The 22,881-nt window shown below is 39.8% G+C and overlaps 1 protein-coding gene across 1 annotated transcript; it reads right to left on the bottom strand.

Annotated features, from left to right (window-relative positions):
* Positions 1 to 14,825: 14,825 nt before the first annotated feature.
* Positions 14,826 to 19,431, bottom strand: LOC133785319 (uncharacterized). Its single transcript, XM_062224566.1, has 4 exons — positions 19,150 to 19,431; positions 18,886 to 19,031; positions 18,438 to 18,622; positions 14,826 to 18,184 (listed from the first exon to the last, which is right to left on the bottom strand). The coding sequence occupies exon 4, from the start codon at positions 16,068 to 16,070 to the stop codon at positions 14,826 to 14,828; it is 1,245 nt and encodes a 414-aa protein (XP_062080550.1). The 5' UTR covers positions 16,071 to 18,184; positions 18,438 to 18,622; positions 18,886 to 19,031; positions 19,150 to 19,431.
* Between the last annotated feature and the right edge of the window lie 3,450 nt (positions 19,432 to 22,881).

The raw sequence follows: 22,881 nt of genomic DNA, 5'->3' as shown, positions 1-22,881 counted from the left end.
GACATAATAAATGCTTCCTTAGCTCTAAAATAATGATAATGATTATAAGAGATAATTCAAAAAGGGAATTTTATTATTAAGAATGGTAACCGGTATCAGGTATAGAATATGAAAGATTAATGATATGTGCACCAAAAATATACACCCAAACATTATACATAGTGGGTTGGACTAGCTAATCATATTAATTAAAAGTGGGACCCACTGTTTTAAAAAGCAGTGACACGTTACTGTGTGTAATATTTGGATGCATATTTTGGGTGCACATATCATAGCCTGATCACTCGTAGAGTACCTCTATTACATAGCCTGATCACTGATTTTTCGGTGTCAGACACGATTTCTCAACTAAGAAAGCTCGCCAGCCAGTAACCAACAACCACGATGACATCTTGGTAAGTTCTTGTCAGCCGTTCGATATACGTAAATGAAACGAACGGACCCGATTAATGAGTGACACTCGTCCCGCCTCCATACTGGGCGGGACTAAATCGGTGCCCATAAAAGAAACTAACATCTTTTACAAAATATATATGAGCAACACGTGTCCTTTATTGCGATTTTCTTTTGAAGAAGCCTATATTTTTTACAAAAACAAAAATTGAAGAAAAAATATAATTAATTAATTAAAATAATTTTTGTAGTCCATCAAAAATCATAAATATTTTTTTACTCAAACACAAAACTTTTGACAGAAATAAAAAACATAAAAAAAAAATCATCGCTGTACTAAAAGCATAATATTTTTTTAAAAAAAATCTTAGTTAAAATAAAAGTTTACAATAATTTGGCATTTTAAAAAAGGAATGGTGAAATTTTAATTCACTTTATTGGTGTTTTTTATATGCTCTTGGATTTTAGGCCCTTATAAAACTATATTTTATTATGCATTATCAATAAAGTAGTAAAAACTATTTTGTTCAATCAAATTACATTGTTTACATATTTTTTTACATGATTAATTATTATTAATACAAACATTTATAAAATCTCAAACATATGTAATTACAATTATAGTGAAATTGTAATAGTGGATTATAATTGTAATTATATACTCAAAAAGTATTTTGTCCTAAGATTAAATCAGTATATTGGATTTTTACTGATTCGGTAATCTACGATAAGATCTATTTACACATCAGGGGTGAAGTCCTATCCAAGATATTGACCAAGTAGATAAGATCGGATGTATTTTGTTACATTGGACTGAACCGATATTGATTATTGATAAGATAATTAAGTATCATTATTATCTAATCTAATCATATCTCAACGTTGACCATATGTCAATTTAATTTTAATTCTAAGTGATTAATGTTATACCCAAAAATTGGAGAATGCATCCTAGGAGGCTAAGGAGAATGCATCTAGGAGAGTGCCTCCTAGGAGGGCTAAGAGGGTGGTCCTAGGAGACCCCAAGGAGGGTGTGGTCCTAGGAGACCCCAAGGGTGTGTAGGAGGTAAGCCTCCCAAGGTTTTCTAAGTGTTGGCTCGAACGTGCCCAAGGTAAATAGCTAAGGAGGAGGAGTCTCATGCAAGAGATTGGAGACTTAGACTTTCATAAGGAAAGTCTATACAATGTTCGATCGGACATGTTTGGGAGATGCTAAAGGAGGTTGCCTCAATGTTGTCCAAGGTGGGGTTCCCTCAATGTTGTCCAAGGTGGGGTTCCCTCAATGTTGTCCAAGGTGGGGTTTCCTCAATGTTGTCCAAGGTGAGGTTCCCTCAATGTTGTCCAAGGTGAGGTTGCCTCAATGTCGTTCAAGGTGAGGTGCCAAGGAAGTTGCCTCGGACCACCTTGGTCCGAGGAGAAGCCAAGGAGATTGGTTCAAGGAGGAACATGGCATGCTAGAGGAGAGTACATATTCGAGGAGAACCATGCACGTTCAACCCACCCAAAGCATGTCCTACCACCATGCATATCCTACCACCATGCATGTTTAACCAGCACTTGCATGGGTAGTGAGTAGGAGGTGGACCAACTAGCTAGAGGAGACTAAGTCAGACACAACTTCAACAACATGCGCGGGAATCTCTCATTCTTCCCACAAATGGGGAATTTGTTACATTTTGAATTTTGAATGTTTATTTGTAATATAAATGTAATAAATATAATAAAATATCCCTATTATAAGGGGATATCAGTTGAGGATCCCATCTCTATAAATAGAGAGCTGATGGGATGAGAAGGGGGCGGCTTCGGCTTATTCTTTCTAGAGAGATAAAATTGGGTCTGTCTATTCTAGAGAGAGAAAGTGCTGAAATTAGAGAGAATTCTTGTATTTTCACAATTTATACTGAAGAAACTCAGTTGGCATAGTCCATCTGATCTTGAGTATAGATTTATAAATCACAACTCTAAGTGGATTAGGCTATTACCGACAATCGGGGCTGAACCACTATAAAAATTCTGTGTTATTTACTTTTCTTGTTTATACCGTCTGTTGTCGTTTACATTCTCTTGAAGGTTCGTCGTATTTGACGTTCTCACGTCGTTGGCTAAAAACGCAGTCAACAATTAATATTCTATTAATAGTATTATTCAAGTTATTTGATTTGTTCGTTACCAACTTTCCCTATGGACAACTCATACTTACATATTGGAGATTTGGTAGTATAATTGAGTGGGAGTATTTATCATAGACATGAAATCTATAGCTTCTGTTTAAGAAGTGAAACAATGATTTCCTTATAGTTTGGTTCAAGTGTTAAATAATAGAGTAATCATTTCTGTAGCTAAGTTTATAGAAATATCATTTATAAGGAACTTAGTGGGAGTTAATGATAAAATATCAATGGGAGGTCTAAAATAACCTAGTGTTTGTGTGAGCAAGTCTCAAAACATGAGGAGAAAATTTAACATTATTTATTTTTATTGACCTAATCAAAATAATATCTTTATAATTAAATTAATTATTCAAGACTACTAGTCTCATTTTGATAAGAGATGACATATGGACCATAGATTCATGAACTCAAGCTCTAATAAGTTACCATGAGTTTATTTATAACAAAGGGTAATATAACTATTTGGTACCATGTGTTTTATCGTAATACACACTTGGTACCCTATATTTTTATTAATTGTCATATGGTACTCTGTAATTTGAAATTATACATATTTAGTACTCTGGACTCAAATTTGAACAATAAAATTTTATCGATATGACCAAATTGCCCTAATTATATGTAATTAAGTAATTAAATTTGAATTTGAAACTTAAAATAATTGAGGGAATTTTGGTCATATTGATACCATGATAAAAGGAATGAAGTAATATTGTTGTATTCCTTGAGTAATCAATCCTTGAGAAGGGGGTACAAAACATATAATGCCCTACTGAGAGGGGACCAAAAGTACAAGAGAAGGATACATGTCCAGTACAAAAGTTAACAATAACTAACCAACAATTATGCTAACACAAGAGTAATTAAATGAGATCTAATCTATGGTTTAATACCCTTCAATGTAACTCTCTGTAAGTGATCAAGTTAGTAATAGACATGATATCCCTCGTATCTTAAGGAAAGTTCACATTTTGCTTAAGTCCTCATTATTAGATTTGTTCTACTTTTACATAATGAATATATATTTGTTTGATTGGTTTTATATTAGAGCACCATATAAATGCTCAAAACTTAAAAAACACAAATTTATGAATTGGCAGGAAGGAGTGCCAACCTTTTCCTCACACCAGCCTCTAAAAACAGTAATATTGTGCATATTATACCAATCAACCATAAGTTGTGTGTTTTAATGCCTATTCATTATTTTGATTGGATATATTTATTCATTTATTTAGATACATCTAGTTGGATAATTATTTTTAAGTTTTTTAAAATTCTCATTCTCTTGAAGAGCCTTAGTATTTTTCCTAATTCATTTTTAATTAAGCTAACAATGTTTTTTTTTACATAATAAATTGAGGAAGAATTTACAGCTAAAGAATTCAAAATAATTTACCCAACATATTCAGATGTTAATTTTAGTGTTTCTCAACTAAAATGACGTCCCATCTAAATTTTGTTTTTGTTTTCTCTATTATGCTTTTTTTTTTTTTTAAATCTTAAAACACAACATTTGCATCAAGTTTTTTTTAACTTCAGTAATTAATGTACATATTTGGGGCTCTTTGTTTAATTGTCAAAATAAATTTGTTATGGAACAAAAATATTTATAGAAATGATATTAATTGTTGCAACATTCTTGCTTGAGCCAAAAAATTTAGTGGTTATCAAGGTATTCTATCTTCTTTTACTTTTAGTCGTGTTCAAGTAGCTATTATGTTTGAACTTATAGTTTTGGTATATATTAGATTAACAAAGAGACACAAACAAATCACCTCAACCATGATATTGGGCGTTTTCATTTTTTTAAATCAAAATGTATGATGGCTTTGCTTATTTATGCTTCAATAACATAAACAAACAATGGATTTAACCCTACTATTACAGTTCAATGTCAATCTGCAAAAGGACTCAAAATTTCACACTTCCTAAAAAATTATATAACATACAAAACCAGAGATCGCCCACTCAAAGTAAAATACTAGTTCAGACATTTCTCGGTACAAAACCTGTTGGAAAAATTATAGTTACAACCCTCTGATTTGAAAATAAAGGAGATGCGCACATCACTATACAACAAGTTACAATAACTTCCTGTTCAAACCCCGGCTGCATCCTAACTTCGTCTGGTTCACACCGCAAATGCAAGTTTAACCCTGTGCCTTATTTTGTTGTGCTTTGAGGTGATGAGTTCAAGAGCGATAAAAATCCTCTCATTGTCCTAACTAAACTAAAAGGAAAATCACTGAATTCATCAGAGCATAGAATAAGAAAAACATATAGTTTTATGAAAAATGTCATCAAATTGAACATATACCAATAAACTACATAAAACAGACTTACAACAGTAAAATCTAAATACATGTAGAAATAAGCTAGGCTCTAAAAGTTCTAACTATGAGCATAGTATATATAGGTCACATGCAATATATTCACTTAAATTTCTCTCTCATACAATTCAAAGCTTCGTGGTATTTCTGAAACATATAGTCTGATATTGATTTCATAAATAAAGGAAATCAATCACATATGGCTAATTTACAGTTAAACTATAAACAATATATAAATTTTTTGTTATAGGGCATGTCTATATGGATTGGATGTATATTTTAATATATATATATATAAGCATATAAATTACAAATATTAGTACAAACTAGCTGTCTAATAGTTCTGAATAATTAGTTGTTTACCCTAAAAACGGCTGCTGATGACGTGGCAGGAATTTCTCACACGTGGTTGACACGTGGCCAAAGTACTGCTCGACTATTGACTAGAAGCACATCGCTTCGTCGGGACTTAATATTTAGATACGACCAGGTTAGTCATATAACTTGATTTGTTTCCTTCTTAAATTGTAATCTTATAATTAATACATTGAATATTTCCTCATTATGACATTAATATGCGGTTATTAAGGAAAGATATGACCCGTTGACCCATGTAACCCTCCTTGAGCCTATAAATATGCATGAAATAGCTCAAGGAAGGGAATTTTGATCCCTGAATCTTTTTGCCAAAATAGAGAAAATGAGAGAGCTATTGGGCAATTATCCATCGTTTTATTGTATTTCTTCTAAAGTTTGTGAAACTCAAGAACCCTACTTCTTTATCACTGCTTTGAGATTCAATCTTAATAATAGCACTAAGTGGACGTAGGTCATTACCATCTTTTGGAGCCAAACCACTATAAATCCTTGGTGTTTTCTTCTCTTCCATTAGATTATATTTCTTACTTGCCGTTTTATCTTTTGTCGTATATTTGACTCCGTGTCGTTGGCCAAATCAAGGGTCAACATTCTGGTGCTTTCATTGAGAGTTTGACAAAAAACTGTGAAAAAATCTAATAGCAAAAACATCCAAGAAGACTGGACAAGCTGCTGGCGTTGTACCATCCCAACCTCCTCCCCCAAAGCCGCCAACGGGTCGAAAAAGCCCAATGGCAATGGCAAGGGCAAGGGCAACGGGAATGGCAATGGTAGGAACGGTGGAAAACGGGCGAACAATGAACCCTCAGCTTCTGAGAGTAAATGCCCCAAAGGCAATCGATATGAGCCGAGATTCACCAACTACACGACCCTTGTCGAAAGCCGAGCTGAAGTCTACCAGGCGACCAGCTCAAGCGTGCCTTACAAATGACCCGTAGCTATAAGGAAAGATATCTCCAAGAGAAATACGAGAAAGTTCTGTCGTTTTCACAACAACTACGAGCACGACACCGATGAATGTAACCAGTTGAAAGACGAGATTGAGTTCCTGATCAGGCAGGGATATTTAAGAAGATATATGCGAGCCGCAGGAGGGTCTTAACAAGAGGCTCAAGGTGGCAATGAGCAGGCGCCTGCACGCCAACACTCGCCACCTCTACAGCCAGCTCTTGTGGCAGGCACTTTACTCACCATCTGCGGGGGCCCACATCTTGCAGGAGACAGTGGGAAGGCAAGGGAACGTTACGATCGAACCCTACGCCACGACCAGGACATCGAGATGATGAATGTGGAGGATCGACCACTGAAAAAGGCTTGAACAGAGGAGGAATTGATAACCTTCTCTGAAGACGATGCCTAGCATGTGCGATTCCCACACTTCGATCCGCTGGTCGTAGACGTACAAATTGCAAACATGATGGTAAGGAGGGTGTTGGTTGACACAGGAAGTTCGGTCAACATCCCGTACAAGTCTTCCCTGGAAAGAATGAAGTTGTCCGTCAAAGACCTGGAGCCATGCAACCAAACCATTTATGGTTTTTCCGGTGAAGGGCTCGCCCCAACAGGGTTGATTAGGCTTCCAGTTACAGCAGGTATTGCACCTGCTAATAGGAAATTATTCACTACTTTCATAGTAGTTGATTGTCCTTCAGCATACAATGCTGTAATTGGGAGACCAATTCTGGTCGACCTACGGGCCGTCACTTCAATATGGCACCTTGCCATGAAATTCCCGACAGACGCAGGGGTAGGATGCGTCTTGGGGAATCAGCGGGAAGCAAGGGAGTGCTACAACGCCTCGATCACCAAGGCAAAGAAGGGTGTATCAAGTGGCAACTGATGCTCAGGTCCACTCGGGTGATAATGTCACCAAATAGGGTGTTGCCCAAAGTGAGGATAGAGATTTGGATCATCGCTTTGGGGATTTTGAGGAGGAAATATGACCTATCGAGGACCTTGAAGAGGTCCAATTCGATGAAGAAAATCCGACCAGGGTTGTGAAAGTCGGTAAAAACTTAGAGACAACGACAAGACAAGCACTGGTGGAATTTTTAAGGAGGAACCAGGAAGTCTTTGCCTGGTCGCACAAAGACATGGTTGGAATAGACCCTACAGTCATCAGCCATGTCTTGAACATCGACAAGAGTTTTCCACCAGTGCAACAAAAAAGAAGGCTGCTTGACAAAGATAGATCAAAGGCCTTAAAAGAAGAAGTCGAAAAGCTGAAGGAGAATGGGTAATCATGGTGGCGTTTTATCCATCGTGGGTCTCTAATCCCGTGCTAGTTCCCAAGCCGAATGGCAAGTCGCGCACGTGCGTGGATTTCACAGATCTTAATAAAGTCTGCCCCAAAGATTGTTTCCCACTCCTAAGAATCGACCAGCTGGTCGATGCCACTGTAGGACATGAGATTCTCTCATTCATGGATGCATACTCTGGGTACAATCAGATTAGTATGTATCCCCTTGATGAGGATCACACTAGCTTTCAGACTGATACAAGGCTTTATTGTTACAAAGTAATGCCTTTCGGTTTGAAAAACGCAGGTGCGACTTACAAGCGACTAGTCAACCACATGTTTAAAGAGTTGATCGGCACAAACATGGAGGTCTACGTCGACGACATGCTGGTCAAGTCGAAGAAGGCAGAAGGGCATATAAAGGATTTGTAGGAATGCTTCAACGTCTTGAACAAATATCAGATGAAGTTGAAGCCCCTTAAATGCTCATTCGGAGTAGGATCATGGAAGTTCTTGATATTTATAGTTAACTCGAGAGGAATTGAAGCCAATCCCGAGAAAATTAAAGCACTGATCGATATGAAATCGCCAGCGAAGATTAAGGATGTTCAAAGTTTAACCGGAAGAATTGCCGCTCTCAGTAGATTCATTTCGAAGTCAACAGATAAGTGCGTTCCATTTTTTAATCTACTTAGAGGCAACAAAAAGTTTGAATGGACGGAGGAGTGCGAGCAGGCTTTTCAAGCATTAAAAACTCACATGGCGCAACCACCCATCCTGTCAAAGCCAGTCGACAAGGAAACTTTGTCCATCTACTTGGCAATCATAGAGTATGCTACTAGTACCGTTTTAGTAAGGGAGGAAGAAGACGTGCAGAAGGTTGTTTACTATGTAAGCAAAATGCTATTTGGAGCAGAACAACGGTACCCGCCCATCGAGAAGCTAGCCTATTGCCTAATTTTGGCATCCAGGAAGCTGCGGCCTTACTTTCAAGCTCACCCAATCACGGTTTTGACCGACTCGCCTCTACGACAACTCCTGCAAAAACTAGAGGCTGCGGGTAGATTGTTAAAATTGGCAGTCGAACTTGGGCAGTTCGATATATCTTACTTGCCGCGAGCAGCGATAAAAGGGCAAGCCCTGGCTGACTTCATTGCAGAGTTCACTGAACTTACAGATAGCGAGCAGATTGAAGAGCCTAATGAGCTTGAGTGTCAAAACCAAGCTCCCTCGTGGAAATTATTTACAGATAGTTCTTCTAATGAGTGCCACGCTGGAGCAGGAGTAATATTGATATCGCCGGAAGGGCATCGATTTCACTGCACAATCAGGTTTGACTTTACTGCTTCTAACAACGAGGCCGAGTATGAAGCATTACTCGTTGGGTTGCGGTTAGCTAGGGACATGAATATAAATGTGCTTCACATCTACAGTGATTCTTAGCTGGTGGTGAATCAAGTCATGGGAGAATACCAGGCGCGAAGTTTAAAGATTGTTGCCTATTTAAACAAAACAAAAGATTTATTGGCTCAGTTCGACAAATACACCCTCCAGCAAGTACCTCGCAACCAAAATTCCAATATTGATGCTTTGGCCAAATTAGCAAGTGCAAAGGACGCTGATACTCTGAATATAGTACCGGTTGAGTGGCTATCTATGCCAAGCATCCAAGTAGAGAAAACCACTATGGTAATCCAGATGGCAGATACATGGATGGCACCATATATAGAGTATCTGACGCAAGGCGTGTTTCCAACGGACAGAAACAAAGCTAGGACCCTTCAACGGCAAGCTACTAGGTATATCCTGGTCGATGGAATCTTGTATCGAAGGGGATACTCAATGCCACTCCTCATATGTATTCCAAAAGAAAAGACCAAATAATTAATGAAAGGGGTACACGAAGGCTTTTGTGGAGACCACGCTGGGGGGCAAAGCTTGTCAAAAAAGATCCTAAGGCAAAGATACTTCTGGCCCACGATGAATGAAGACTTGATGGAGTTTGTGCGGAGGTGCGACAAGTGCCAGAGGTTCTCCAAAATCCCACGAGCAGCCCCCAATGAGCTTAAATAAATGCAAAGTCTGTGGCTGTTTGCAGTTTGGGGCATAGATCTAATCAGATCTTTGCCCACAGGGAAGGGTGGCGTCAAGTATGTTGTGGTTGCTGTCGACTACTTCACTAAATGGGTCGAAGCCGAGCCGCTCGCAACCATAACGACAAAAAATGTTCTGAATTTCGTGATAAAAAACATCGTTTGTCGTTATGGATTACCAAGGAAAATCGTCTCAGATAACGGCACCCAGTTCGATAGTGATTTATTCACAGATTTTTGCGAACTGCATGACATTATCAAGAGCTTTTCTTCAATCGCTCATCCCCAAGTAAATGGACAAGTCGAAGCAGTCAACAAAACGCTAAAGGATACACTGAAGAAAAGACTAGAAGAAGCTAAGGGGCGTGGCTAGAACAATTGTCTGAAGTCCTTTGGTCGTACAGAACTTCCCATCGAACAACAACATACCATACTCCATTTTCTTTAGCTTATGGATATGACGCTTTGTTGCCTGTTGAGTTAGATCCGCCTTCGCATCACAGAATAACGTACGATCAAGGCTCGAACAGCCAACTACTGATGGAATCCCTAGACTTGGTCGATGAGAAGCGTGAGCAAGCCCAACTCCGAGTAGCTGCGTACCAGCAAAAAGTCACTTGATATTTCAATTCTAAAGTGTGAGAAAGGAAATTCAATGTCGGAGATCTAGTATTTCGAAGAGTTTTCCTAAACACCCGCGACCAAGCTGCTGGAGTACTCAGACCTGATTCGGAAGGTCCATACCAGATTGAAGAAGTCCTTCACCCAGGCACCTATAAACTTGCTCGCTTAAACGGAAATCTCGTTCCTCGCTATTGAAATGGAGAACACTTGCGCAAGTACTATCAATGAACAATCCTTCTTAAAGGATTGGCTTGTATTAATTTTACTTTTTACAAATTATGAAAAAGGCTTGGTCTTTGTGTGTGATTAATTGCTTATAAGTGTAAGATCTTTTTGATCACTCGTACAGACATGTTTTGTCCATTTATTACGAGAAATATAAGAGACTGTGCGCAGCCAGTCATTCTTGCCAATTATTGTATTTTATACAAGTATTTGCTCATTACGTGTGTTGTTTTGTTGTATTACAATTTTAATTATTTTGTTACGAGCAGTATTGTTCAAACAGGTTTTGGTCAAGACAAGTGACCAAGGACCTAAAGCTCCTCGATCACTTGAGGGGCATATAAGGTATCTAGTAAGCAAAGCATATCGAAAGGTATGTACACACATGAGCAAAATAAGTGAAAGCATACTAGGGTACTTAGAGTATTTTTCAAAATTTTATAGTTTGTTAAATCAAACCAAAGTACTATACTAAGTTCGGTCATGCGAACAGATATTATAATAAGATGCAAATATATTATAATATCAAAATGTATCCTTTTACATCGCGAGCAATCGCTGCTCGGATGTAATTGTTCAATTAAAAGTAAAAGCTGCCCATCCAGCAATAAATAGTCAATTGGAAAATAAGTGTCTTTACATCACGACCTGTAGGCCGTGTACTTGAAAAATTAAAGAGAAAAATAGCAGACTACGAGGCTGGAGGATCTTGAGGGGTGCCCTGGTCGACGACATTTGTAGCTTCATTGTCCGCCCCGTCCACACCAGTTGCCAAGGAGATTTCGGGCGAGGCAGGTACCCTTGCTCTCTCTTCTTCCACAAGTCGAGCAACGCAGCAGGCTATCTCAGCATGCCTAGCGCGCTCGGGAAGGTAGCTGAATTCAGCCTCTTGGTTGTGTTTCCAGAAGTCATAGAAACAATTAACCGTGGCGTTCTTGTACCTTTCCAAATTGCTGGCGTTGGCCTGTTTAAGCTTCTCGATCTGACCCTCCAAGGTTGTAGTCTCTTGTCTACTCGCAGCCTATTCCTGCTCGAGCTTTTTAGCCTCACGATAGTTGATACGGTTAGACTCATTGAAGTTGTCTTTTTGCTCGATGGCCTTATCAAGAGCAGTCTGCTTCTCCCTTAGCTCCTCAGCCAGATTGTTCTTCTCCCCAAGCACTGCCTCAAGCTGCTCAGCATATTTCACTTCTGCAGCTTTGAGTTCTTCAATGTGTCGTTGCTCCAAAGTCCTGGACTGCTCGGTGACGGCACCCGAGCGGAGCCGACCGGCAGTGAGGGTTAGCATTGTCTGCGATCAGAGCAAAGGTTAGACTAACTGTAGAATATAAAAGGGGCTGTCTCTACAGAAAAAGATAACTTACACTGGCGAACTCATTCAATGCGCGGGTTAAGATCTGGTCTGTAACGCCCCAACTCCAGGGACTGTTACGGTGTGCCTTGTAAACAGTGCTAAACTCACTAATTGAGTCTTTTGGCCAAAATCGTGTAACTAAGTATGATTAGCGGTTTATGGATTAAAAATTTTGGTTAAGATGTAACGTTTCACTAGAACGTTTAATATATACATTGAGATCCCAAAAATATAATTTTAAAGTCTATTACAGAAAACTATTTACAACATGCCGATCTAAGCGGCAAAACAGGGTTTAACCCTAGTTCCTCTTTAAACCTCGGCCGTGGCGGACGAGCAACTGCATATGTACACGTCATCATCTAAACTCTCCAACTCAAGGATGGCCCAACTTCCTCTTGCCTTTACCTGCACCACATAACACCCATGAGCCAAGGCCCAGCAAGAAAATACAATTAAGCATGATATAATATCAACAATGATCATAATAATCATCCAGGACTATCAGTCCAAAACAGATAGGTGACAGTAGCAAAAGTCACAAAAGTGGGTACAACTCCTTCTTGCCATGTGACGATAGGGTCACCAGGGCTTAACTGATATGAGAACCTTTCATAAGTTTGAACAGGATAGGTGCATGGTGAATAGTCACCAACATAACCTTTCCCCATGACCATAGAGTCATAACCTTGGAACAACGTTCCCTAGCCATGTGACAAACAGTCACCGGGGCCATATGCCCTGGCTTTGATCATCTGGTCTTAGACCAGACAAGCGCTTATAAGTTCATCGACTTTAGGGTCGGTCCAGCATTAATGCCATAGAGCCATTCAATGCATGTTCATTGACTTTAGGGTCGGTTCAGCATTAATGCCATAGAGCCATTCAATGCATGTTCATCAACTTTAGGATCGGTCCAGCATTAATGTCATAGAGTCATTCAATGCTGTTATCGATTAGATCTAATCTTCATTTGGCTCGACGTTCATGACGCTATACCATTTCTGACTCTTAGGCCAGTGTCCCTGACTAGTCAGTGCCATACACAAGTAAGTCATGCCACCAAACATATATCACATGTTCAATATCCATAAACAAGGTATTCAGCATGCCTACTAAACAAGTACTAGTACAATTAGGATAATGCATAAACACAGAGATTCAAGCTCTGAACGATATCATACCCAGTAAACAAAGCATGTCATAATCACATGTTTCTCGTGCATCATATGTATAACACTTAACAGTCCAACATGCACCAATAATAGCCATGCATGTCATGTTTAATAATCAACCAACATGCATCAAGAATAGCCATGCATGTCACATAAACACAGGGTGCAGTTTTCTTACCTCAAATTCGAGCTAGAATGATAACAAGAACGACCCTTGAGAACGATCAACTTTTAGTCCTTTAGCGGTCACCTAGTCATAACCAAATATAGGATACCATCAATAAAAATGATCAACATAAGTTCCCAAACCAATATCTAGCCTCCGGGATATCAATTCACACTTAACCAAGTAGTAGGATCAACCCCGAGGTCTATGGCAAGCATTCCCAAGTCAAAAACCTATTTCTGGCCAAAACTGCCCTGATGGGCCGCGGCTCACCCTCCTGACAGAGCCAATCCCCTCACAAAAACGCACGTAGGCCGCGGCTCACCATAGCCGTGCCGCGGCCCATTACCAAAACCAGCAAATGCCAGCTTGCTTTCCCCTGCGTTTTCCCTCGGAACCAAACCTTCAAACCAAGTTAAACATCAACCGAACACCCAATTCAACCACCAAACATCACCTATAACTCACCCTCATCAAAACCCAAGTTAAACACCAATCAAACTTCCATTAATTCCAACTAACTCCCAAGAAATCACAAGCTGAAATTTAAAAAAAAACAGAGTATAACAAGACTTCCATGGCTGAGTTTCCTTACCTCAAGCTTGGTTTTCAATCCCCTTTAATGGCTGAATCAAGTTCCTAAGCTCCCACCTTGGATCTTCTAGCTTGATACCTCAAGATGACTCTCAAAAATTGAAAGAAAGATGAAGGAGAAATGGTGTACGGGTGAGGGAGAAGGTTGAGGATAATGATGCTCTGTTTTTAATCATTCCACAGCCTTCTAAAACTCAAAGGCTGATACAAATCCTTAAGGCCAAAAGACCATAATGCCCCTAGGCTAATTAAATCCCTCTAAAGACTCCCGAGGGCAAAACCGTCATTTCCCGCCTATCTCGTTAATTATAATTAACACTCTCCAATTCCCATTATTCACAACATTCTCAAATACCAATAAATCATATCCCATTACCCTTTTATTCCCGGTAATGCTCTAATCATCAAAATGACTCCAAGACTCGCCCCGAGCCCCGAACTTGAGCCCATTATGACTAGACCAAACACTTACATCACATGATCGTCTCATGCCGAATAGCTCGAACCAATCCACCTTATAATGTGGCTACATTAATTAATCACAACCATGCACCCAAAATACACAATTACGCCCACAGCGGCCAAATTACCAAAATACCCTTATAATAATAAATACTCTCGTATGCATGTATTTACCACCATATAATAACATAATTCACATGAACATGCATATGATCATTAAATAGCATCATAATTCAATTATGGCCCTCCCGGCCTCCTAATCAAGGTCCTAACCCTTATTAGGAAATTCGGGGCATTACATGGTCGACGTCCATCATCTCCATCGAAGCCATCGCCTCTCAGCAACGTCCATGCTTCAAAATTTTGGCCACCCTGTCTTTGACCAATCTCAAGGCGCGACTCGATATGTCGCCCCCCGTGGAAGCAGGAGCAGCCTGCTAAGTCTAGTCGGTTGGGGTCGGTGGAGAAGGTGTCGACCCGACAGGAGCAGGGGGAGTTTGCTGCTCGTGAGGAGAAGAAGGTGGTGTTACATTTGTTGAGGGTCCGTCTGCTGGAGGGCCTGCAATACGACTTTCTTGGCCTGAGGCGTTTTACTGCTTTCCCCGGGATGCCTCTTGCTCATTTTCTTCTTGCTCGAGGGAGCTTCGGGAGCCTCGGGGGCATTGTATATGTCGAACACATTCTCGGAGTCCATGTCTGTAAGAAAAGCAAATACACGAACAATGAGATAGCATAAACAATTGAGTATGTTATGACAGGAAAAGAAACAAAGAAAATTGTAAGTGAAATACCCGAGCTATCATTACTGGTCGCTACATTATATACTTTACTAGTGTTACACTCACTCTTTGGCATGAAGAAGTCTGAATCTAAATTGGGAGTGTACTTAAAATTGTCGTCCTTATCAAATAAGTGACAGGGAATTGGCAAACTATCTAAGAGCGAGAAATCAGTACCGTTCTCATCCGAAGATTCATCGAGGGGCTCGAAAGGTTCAGTGGCTTTCTTTTTTCCCTTTCCCGTTGGGGCGGGGGGAGTAGCAGCCCGCGGGGTGCTGGAGGGTTTCCTGATTGTCACTCCAGTGGCCCTCCTCGGAGGGGGTTGTGCACGTCTGGGTGCTGCTCGAGAACCTCTCCGCCGGTGGCACTCACCACTGTTGACTCCCTCACATCCTGATGAGGGGCCAAAAGGCCGACCAGTCTCAGATTGGCCTCTGTGACCAGCTGTTTGACACTTTTCTCTATGTCGGTCATGCTGGCCAGGAGGGCTGATCGCATCTCCATGTCTGGAGTAGGGTCTGGTCGCAACCATGGGCCTGAAACGCACTAAATTTCTAAGGGAAATGCAGCAAAAAATTGAAGAAAGATAAACGACCAGTGGTACAAAGACTTTACCTCCTTGAGTGAAGGCCAAGTTATTCGCGACCAAGTCAGTCGTCAGGAAATACACCAGATGGTACCTCCCCACGTTCGAGATATAAGTGGTGTCAGTCAGGAAAGTGCAACCTGTTTCCTGGTGACAAAAGTGAAAAAACCCCGTGTTTTCTTGGTTGGGGTTAGATTTTAGGTCGAACAGATAGTTGACCTCATGTGGTGTGGGGACATGCCATTTCTTGTGGCTATAGAGAATATAGAGTGCAGCAAACATTCTATATCCGTTGGGAGTTATTTGAAAAGGTGCGACCCCGAAATAATTGGCCACCCCCTGGAAAAAAGGATGAAGAGGTAGCGTCGCTCCTGCCTCGATGTGGTACCTCGACCAGGCGCTGAAGGCGCCTCTAGGCAAGTTCGCCCGTTGGTCTTGAGTAGGTTGAACTAGTGTCACCCTAGGAAGTTTGTATTTTTTAATATAATTAGCGATCATCCTGATCGTTACCTGGCTGACAGGGGCCACGTACCATTCAACATCTGGTTGAATGGTGTTTCGAGGCTGAGCGCGAGTTTGAATGTTAAGGTCAGGATATTTCTTTCCTGATCACTGGTCGAGGGAACTCCAACCTGAGAAGCAGGCTGATTTGAAGGGTTTGAAGGTTTTTTTTTCTGGAAAGTGAATTTTACTCTACCCATGGCTGGAAGATTTGACTGAGGTCTATTGGGTGGGGTTCGAGAAAAAGGAATTTCTGGTATCAACAGCAATGTATGCTCCTCGTCTTCAATTAATTGGGCAATCAAGTCGTCGTCGATAAGCCTTTCACCTCCCCACGGATCTTGCATGAAAAGCTGCGAACAGAGAAAGGGGAGGTGAGAACGTAAAGCCTAAAAATAAGTGTTGCGAATTAAAATAACGTTGCTCGCGTATAAAAGTTAAGCTTTTATACGGCCAGCAGCATTCTAGCGAAAACACTAAGTTCTACACGAGCAGTTTGAAAAACGGAAGTAAAAAAATTTTCGGGAAAAAAGTTTTTTCAATTCCGAAAGGGCGGGAAAAATCGATTTTACGCCCTAATTCTACAATCTCGACTACGCTCTTAACTCCTACAAGACGATGTTTCATCACCCTTTCAAGCATCGGTTAACATTCTCAATTTACCCAAAACAGTTTCAGTCAAGAACAATAAAAAATCTCCAAGAAATCAGAAATAGAGATAAACAAGTGTTGCATGGCGTATCAACAACTGAAAGGTTTTAAGAAACGTACTTGTATGAAAGATGGAGTAAAGTTCTGAGGTGCTAAGTTGATTCAGCTGGGCAGGAGCTTCGTGATTCGTCTGAGTTTCTAGGTTCTTCAGTTTTCTTGAGGATAAAGTTAAAGCATAAAAAGTAAAAACTGATTCTGAAGGGTTATTTATATTAGCCGAGGAGCGGTTACCAAGGTAATCATAAAGGGTAACTTTTCAAAACATGGAGAAGTGTAATGACCATCCGACAAGTTATTGGGAAACTGAAAAGACTTGATTGGACATGATTGATCTCCCGGCTCTGACAGATTTCGTGGGGTATTCGAAGAGTCAGTTTCCTAAGTTTACTTATTGCTGGTAGCAATAAATAAACTTGGGGGGGGGCAAATGTTTACCCTAAAAACGGTTGCTGATGACATGGCAGAGATTTCTCACACGTGGCCAAAGTACTGCTTGACTATCGACTAGAAGCACATCGCTTCGTCGGGGCTTAATATTTAGATACGACCAAGCTGGTCGTATAACTTGATTTGCTTCCTTCTTAAATTGTAATCTTATAATTAATACATTGAATATTTATTCATTATGACCTTGATACGCGGTTATTAAGGAAAGATATGACCCGTTGGCTCATGTAACCCTCATTGAGCCTATAAATATGCATGAAATAGCTCAAGGAATGAACTTTTGATTCCTGAATCTTTCAGCTAAAATAGAGAAAAGGAGAGAGTTATAGGACAATTATCCATCGTTTTATTGTATTTCTTCTAAAGTTTGTGAAACTCAAGAACACTAGTTCTTTGATCACTGCTTTGAGATTCAATCTTAATAATTGCACTAAGTGAACGTAGGTTATTTCCATCTTTTGGGGCCGAACCACTATAAATCCTTGGTGTTTTCTTCTCTTCTATTAGATTATTTTTCTTATTTGCCGTTTTATCTTTTGTCATATATTTGACTCTGTGTCGTTGATCAAATGAAGGGTCAACATTAGTTAATAAGATTGAAAATAAATGAGCACTAGAACCTATATATTAAAAGTAGTAGTTAACTTAAAGTTTATTATAAGCTAAAAAAAAAAGAGGACATCAGCAGTACTTGTATGAGAGAGGAAGGGGGGAGGGATTTTGTGGAAAAAGTCTTAAACAAATTAAATCATTTTTCAGACAATAAAGCAAGGAAAATCTGCATCGCATTTTATAAGAGGAAGTTTAACAGAAGGGTCAGAAATTTTTAACTCAAGCATGAAAGAAAGTGTATAATATTTATATGTATATGCATCTGAAAGGATGATCCAATTGTAAACTCCTTTAAAATCTCCCAATAAGTGGGAAGAAACCGATCTTTTCCAACAATGACGCTGTACAAATTATCAAATTTCTTAATTAATAATAACATGTATCAACTAAAAGCAACATGAGAGAATGAAGACTGATTAAGCTATATATATAAGAGCTGCAAGCACGTAAATATAAGAGTATTATATATCTTTTATTCCACACACAGATTAACAGGATAACAACAAATTAATAAAGACACGAAAAATACCTCTGTTTTTGCAACTAAAAGAAGCAAATAACAGTAAAACAAACAAAAATTATGCTCCCACTAACCGGATTCTTTAACCAAAAGGTAATAATAGTCATCCAATGTAACCCACTTTCTTCAAGAAGAGAAATCCCAAATCCCTCATGGATGTAAGCGAATCTTCTTCTTCTCACTGGCACCTTCACCCCCAACAAAATTTACCGAACTTAAAAAGATTGTCTTCTACCTCACCAGAAATGAAACCCTAATTCTAATGGGAGAAGAGGTACCAATTAAATAATCCATATAACATTATTAAAATTTCCCCCAAAAAATATAACTCAGTAAGAAGAATTTCTCAGAGAAAAAATTGAATTAACCGCAAAATGCAATCAAACAATTACACGAAAAACAAACAGAAAAATTCAGATTAGAAAAAGACCAGCTTTTCTTATGCTTTCTCAACAAGCAGAGAGATCATTTTCTTTTGCCACAAACCAAACTTACCCACCCAGAGAAAAATTAAATGAGTACCTGTTATTCAAGAGGTTCTTGACGAAGATTCTAGTACCATCCCATACCCACCTTCCCCAATCACATTCTCCGGAGACAACCCATTCGTGGCGGCTTCAAGCTCTCTCATTACTATCTTCCCCACCGAAAATGCTAAACCTCACAACCTGCATAAATTACAAATAAAAGAGATACCAATATTATTAAAATTTCCCAAAAAAAATATAACTCACTAAGGAGAAATCATATGCTGCATTAATGACCACATGATAGTGTATGATATACCCCATTGTAACTCGATCTTATCAAAATCGAAGGTGTAGAAAAGAGCCGCACGGTGCGGCTTTTCCGTATGCCCGCACTATAGCCATACCCTATATTTATATGGTTGTTGTGTGTATTAAGGATGCACATAAATTGTTTGAGTTAATGCCGCAAAGAGATCTTGTGGTGGTAGAATACTGTGATGTGATCAGTGGGTTTGCTTTGAATAGATCTGGATATAATTTGTACAGTTTTGAAGGAAAAGTGGCGGAATAAAGTTATATATAAATTGATTATTTGATATATAAATATAAATAAATTTTATCACATTGACAAAGACGGCATGATAGTAAGGGTGACATTTTTTTTATAATTGATACTATTTATTATAATGTTATTGATGTGCTCGTATCAAGTATATGGTGGTTTGATACTATCTACAAAAACTTGCGCTTGCCAAGGGCCTTGGTGAAGATGTCTGCAAGCTGATCATCAGTAGACACATGATACGTAGAAATAATTCCATCACGAATGGCATCACGCACATAATGACAATCAACTTCAATATGCTTGGTACGCTCATGAAAGACAGGATTTTGAGCAATGTAGAGGGCCGATTGACTATCACAATATAAGTGCATGGCTGGCGAATGTGTGACACCCAAACTTGCAAGCAAAGCTTTGAGCCACTTCAACTCGGAAGTGACAGCGGCCATAGAACGATACTCAGCCTCAGCGGAAGACCGAGACACTGTGTGTTGTTTCGTGGTCTTCCAAGAAATCGGAGAAGAGCCAAGAAACACTATCCAACCAGTAAGAGACCGTCTAGTCAAAGGACACGTAGCCCAATCTGAATCACACCAACCTGTCAGAGATAATTCACAATCAGTGCGAAGTAGAATGCCTTGGCCTGGACACCCTTTTAAGTAGCGAACCGTACGAAGTGCCGCATCCCAATGATCCTGACGAGGGTGTTGCATAAACTGAGCCAAGATATGAACAGTATAAACCAAGTCTGGACGTGTGAATGATAAGTAAATGAGACGACCCACAAGTCGTCTATACCGCTCAGGATCGATGAGCAATGGGCCTTTGGCGAGAGCCAATGTGTGATTCTGCTCAATGGGAAAGCCAGCGGGACGAGACCCCAATAAGCCAGCTTCAGCAATAATATCAAGTGTGTATTTTCGCTGACACAAGAAGATGCCCTCTGAATGACGAGCAACCTCAATACCAAGAAAATATTTCAGGACACCCAAATCTTTCATATGGAAACACTCATGCAAATAGGCTTTGAAATGATTAACAGCGGAAGCATCATTACCAGAAATAATGAGATCATCAACATATACAAGAACATTGAGTTGGATCGATCCCCGATGGAGTGTAAACAAAGAATAATCTGAATAAGACTGAAGGAAACCATAGGTCTTCAAAGAAGCAGCTAACTTAGCAAACCAACATCGCGGAGCCTGTCGTAGACCATATAAAGACTTCTTGAGACGACACACTAAACCAGGATTGCGAACGTTGAAGCCAGGAGGAAGTTTCATGTAAACTTCTTCATCAAGATCACCATGCAAAAATGCATTATGAACATCCATCTGATGCAAAGCCCAATTCTTGACTGCTGCTACTGCTAAGAAGGTGCGAACAGTGACCATTTTTGCAACGGGAGCAAAAGTTTCATTATAATCAACCCCCTCAACTTGATGATTGCCAAAAATAACTAGACGAGCCTTAAGACGCTCTACTTGCCCGTCTGCATGGTATTTGATTTTGTAAACCCATTTAGAACCAAGAGCCTTTTTATGAGGAGGTAAAACTGCCATTTCCCAAGTGCCATTAGCTTCTAAAGCAGCAATTTCTTGCTGCATAGCCTTGCGCCAACCTTCATATTGCATAGCTTCCTTAAAGGAACGAGGCTCAGTGCCGTCAGTGATAGCTGCAAGAAAAGCACGGTGTCGTGGAGAAAACTTATTACAATTCACATAATGTGCTATAGGATAAGAAGTACCTGAGGAGCTGGTAGAAGACGTTGAACACTCAGATGGACTCGAAGATCGTACAGTGTGGGTAACAAAGTCACGAAGAAGAACGGAGGGACACTTATCCTGCAACCCGCGCCCCAAGGCATCAGCGGATGCAAGAGGTATCGGGGATGGGCGTTCCAACACATCATCAGTCCCAATTGTAGGGGTTGCATGGTCATCAACCAAAATATACTCCAAGTCATCCGAAAAATCAACATTAATCCCCACATTAGAATCAGGTGGCGGCGAGGAAGGAGTGGGCACTTGAGAAGTAGAAGCAGTCACGTAAGGAAATTCATTTTCATGAAACTTGACATCTCTGGAAACAAAGATGTCACCAGTCTGAAGGTCATACAATTTCCATCCTTTCTTCCCATGTGGGTAACCAATAAAAACACACTTCCTACTTCGAGGAGCAAATTTATTACCTTTAGCCTTTTGATTGTGAGCAAAAGCTAAACAACCAAAGACCTTAAGTTCATCAAAGGCAGGTGCGTGGCCAAAGAGAATTTCAAAGGGAGTTTTATTTTGGAGTAAACCAGAAGGAGTTCTATTAATGAGATACACTGCACCAAGCACACATTCTCCCCAAAAAGTAATAGGAAGATTTCCTTGAAACATTAAAGCACGACCCACATTAAGAATATGTTGATGTTTTCGTTCCACTCGACCATTTTGTTGAGGAGTGCCAACACAAGAGGTTTGAAAAATAATGCCATTTGTATCAAAATAATCTAACATGCATTGAAACTCCGTACCATTATCACTTCTTACTAATTTGACATGTGTTTCAAATTGACGGGCAATCATAGCAAAAAATGAACAAAAAATTTGATAAACTTCTGTTTTTGAACGCAATAAATAAACCCATACAGCTCTTGAAAAATCATCCACCAAAGTTAAAAAATAATGTGCTCCACACGAAGAGGGTATCTTATTGGGGCCCCATAAATCACAATGAATAAGTTCAAAAGTTCGACAAGCTTTACTATCACTTACAGGAAAACTATCACGTTTTTGTTTTGCTTGAGGACAAACATCACATGCTTTATTCAATTTCTTTTGAGAAGTACTAGAGGAAATAGCAGGAACTAATTTGACGACTCTATCAGATGGATGCCCGAGACGACGATGCCACAACTCAAAATCTGAAATCTCTGGAACCGTTACCGCACACACTGTAGGAATCCGTCGAAAATAATAGAGTCCATCCTTACGTTCACCGGCTCCAATCAGACTCCTCGAGCGTAGGTCCTGTATAGAACATAAAGAATCAGTGAATTGTAAAATGCATTTAGAATCATCAGTTAATTGTGACACTGAGATTAAGTTACAATGGAACTGTGGTACAAATAAAACATGCTCAAGTATCAACCCATCGGTCAACAAAACGCGCCCAGCCTTAGTAGCAATGGCATGTGCGCCATTAGGTAACCCAACAGAACATTGCAAAATAGGATGAAGGTCCGTCAAACATGATTCAGTGCCAGTAACATGATGAGAAGCACCAGTATCAAGAATCCAGGAAACAGTAGAGAACTCACCCATCATCTGATCAGACTGGCGATTATTTATCATATTCAATAAAATCTGAACCTGCTCCGGTTTCAGATCATGCAAAGAAATGCTAGAAGGCCCATGAGAGGAAGCCATTGAATCGTTCCCACCATTAGCCACAGCATTGGCAGTAGCGACCGTGGTGGCCGCGGCTTTGGGCCGA

The sequence above is a fragment of the Humulus lupulus genome, chromosome 6 (genome assembly GCF_963169125.1).
Source record: "Humulus lupulus chromosome 6, drHumLupu1.1, whole genome shotgun sequence".
Classification (NCBI taxonomy): Eukaryota; Viridiplantae; Streptophyta; class Magnoliopsida; order Rosales; family Cannabaceae; genus Humulus; species Humulus lupulus.
This window is presented reverse-complemented; position numbering and strand designations above follow the sequence as displayed.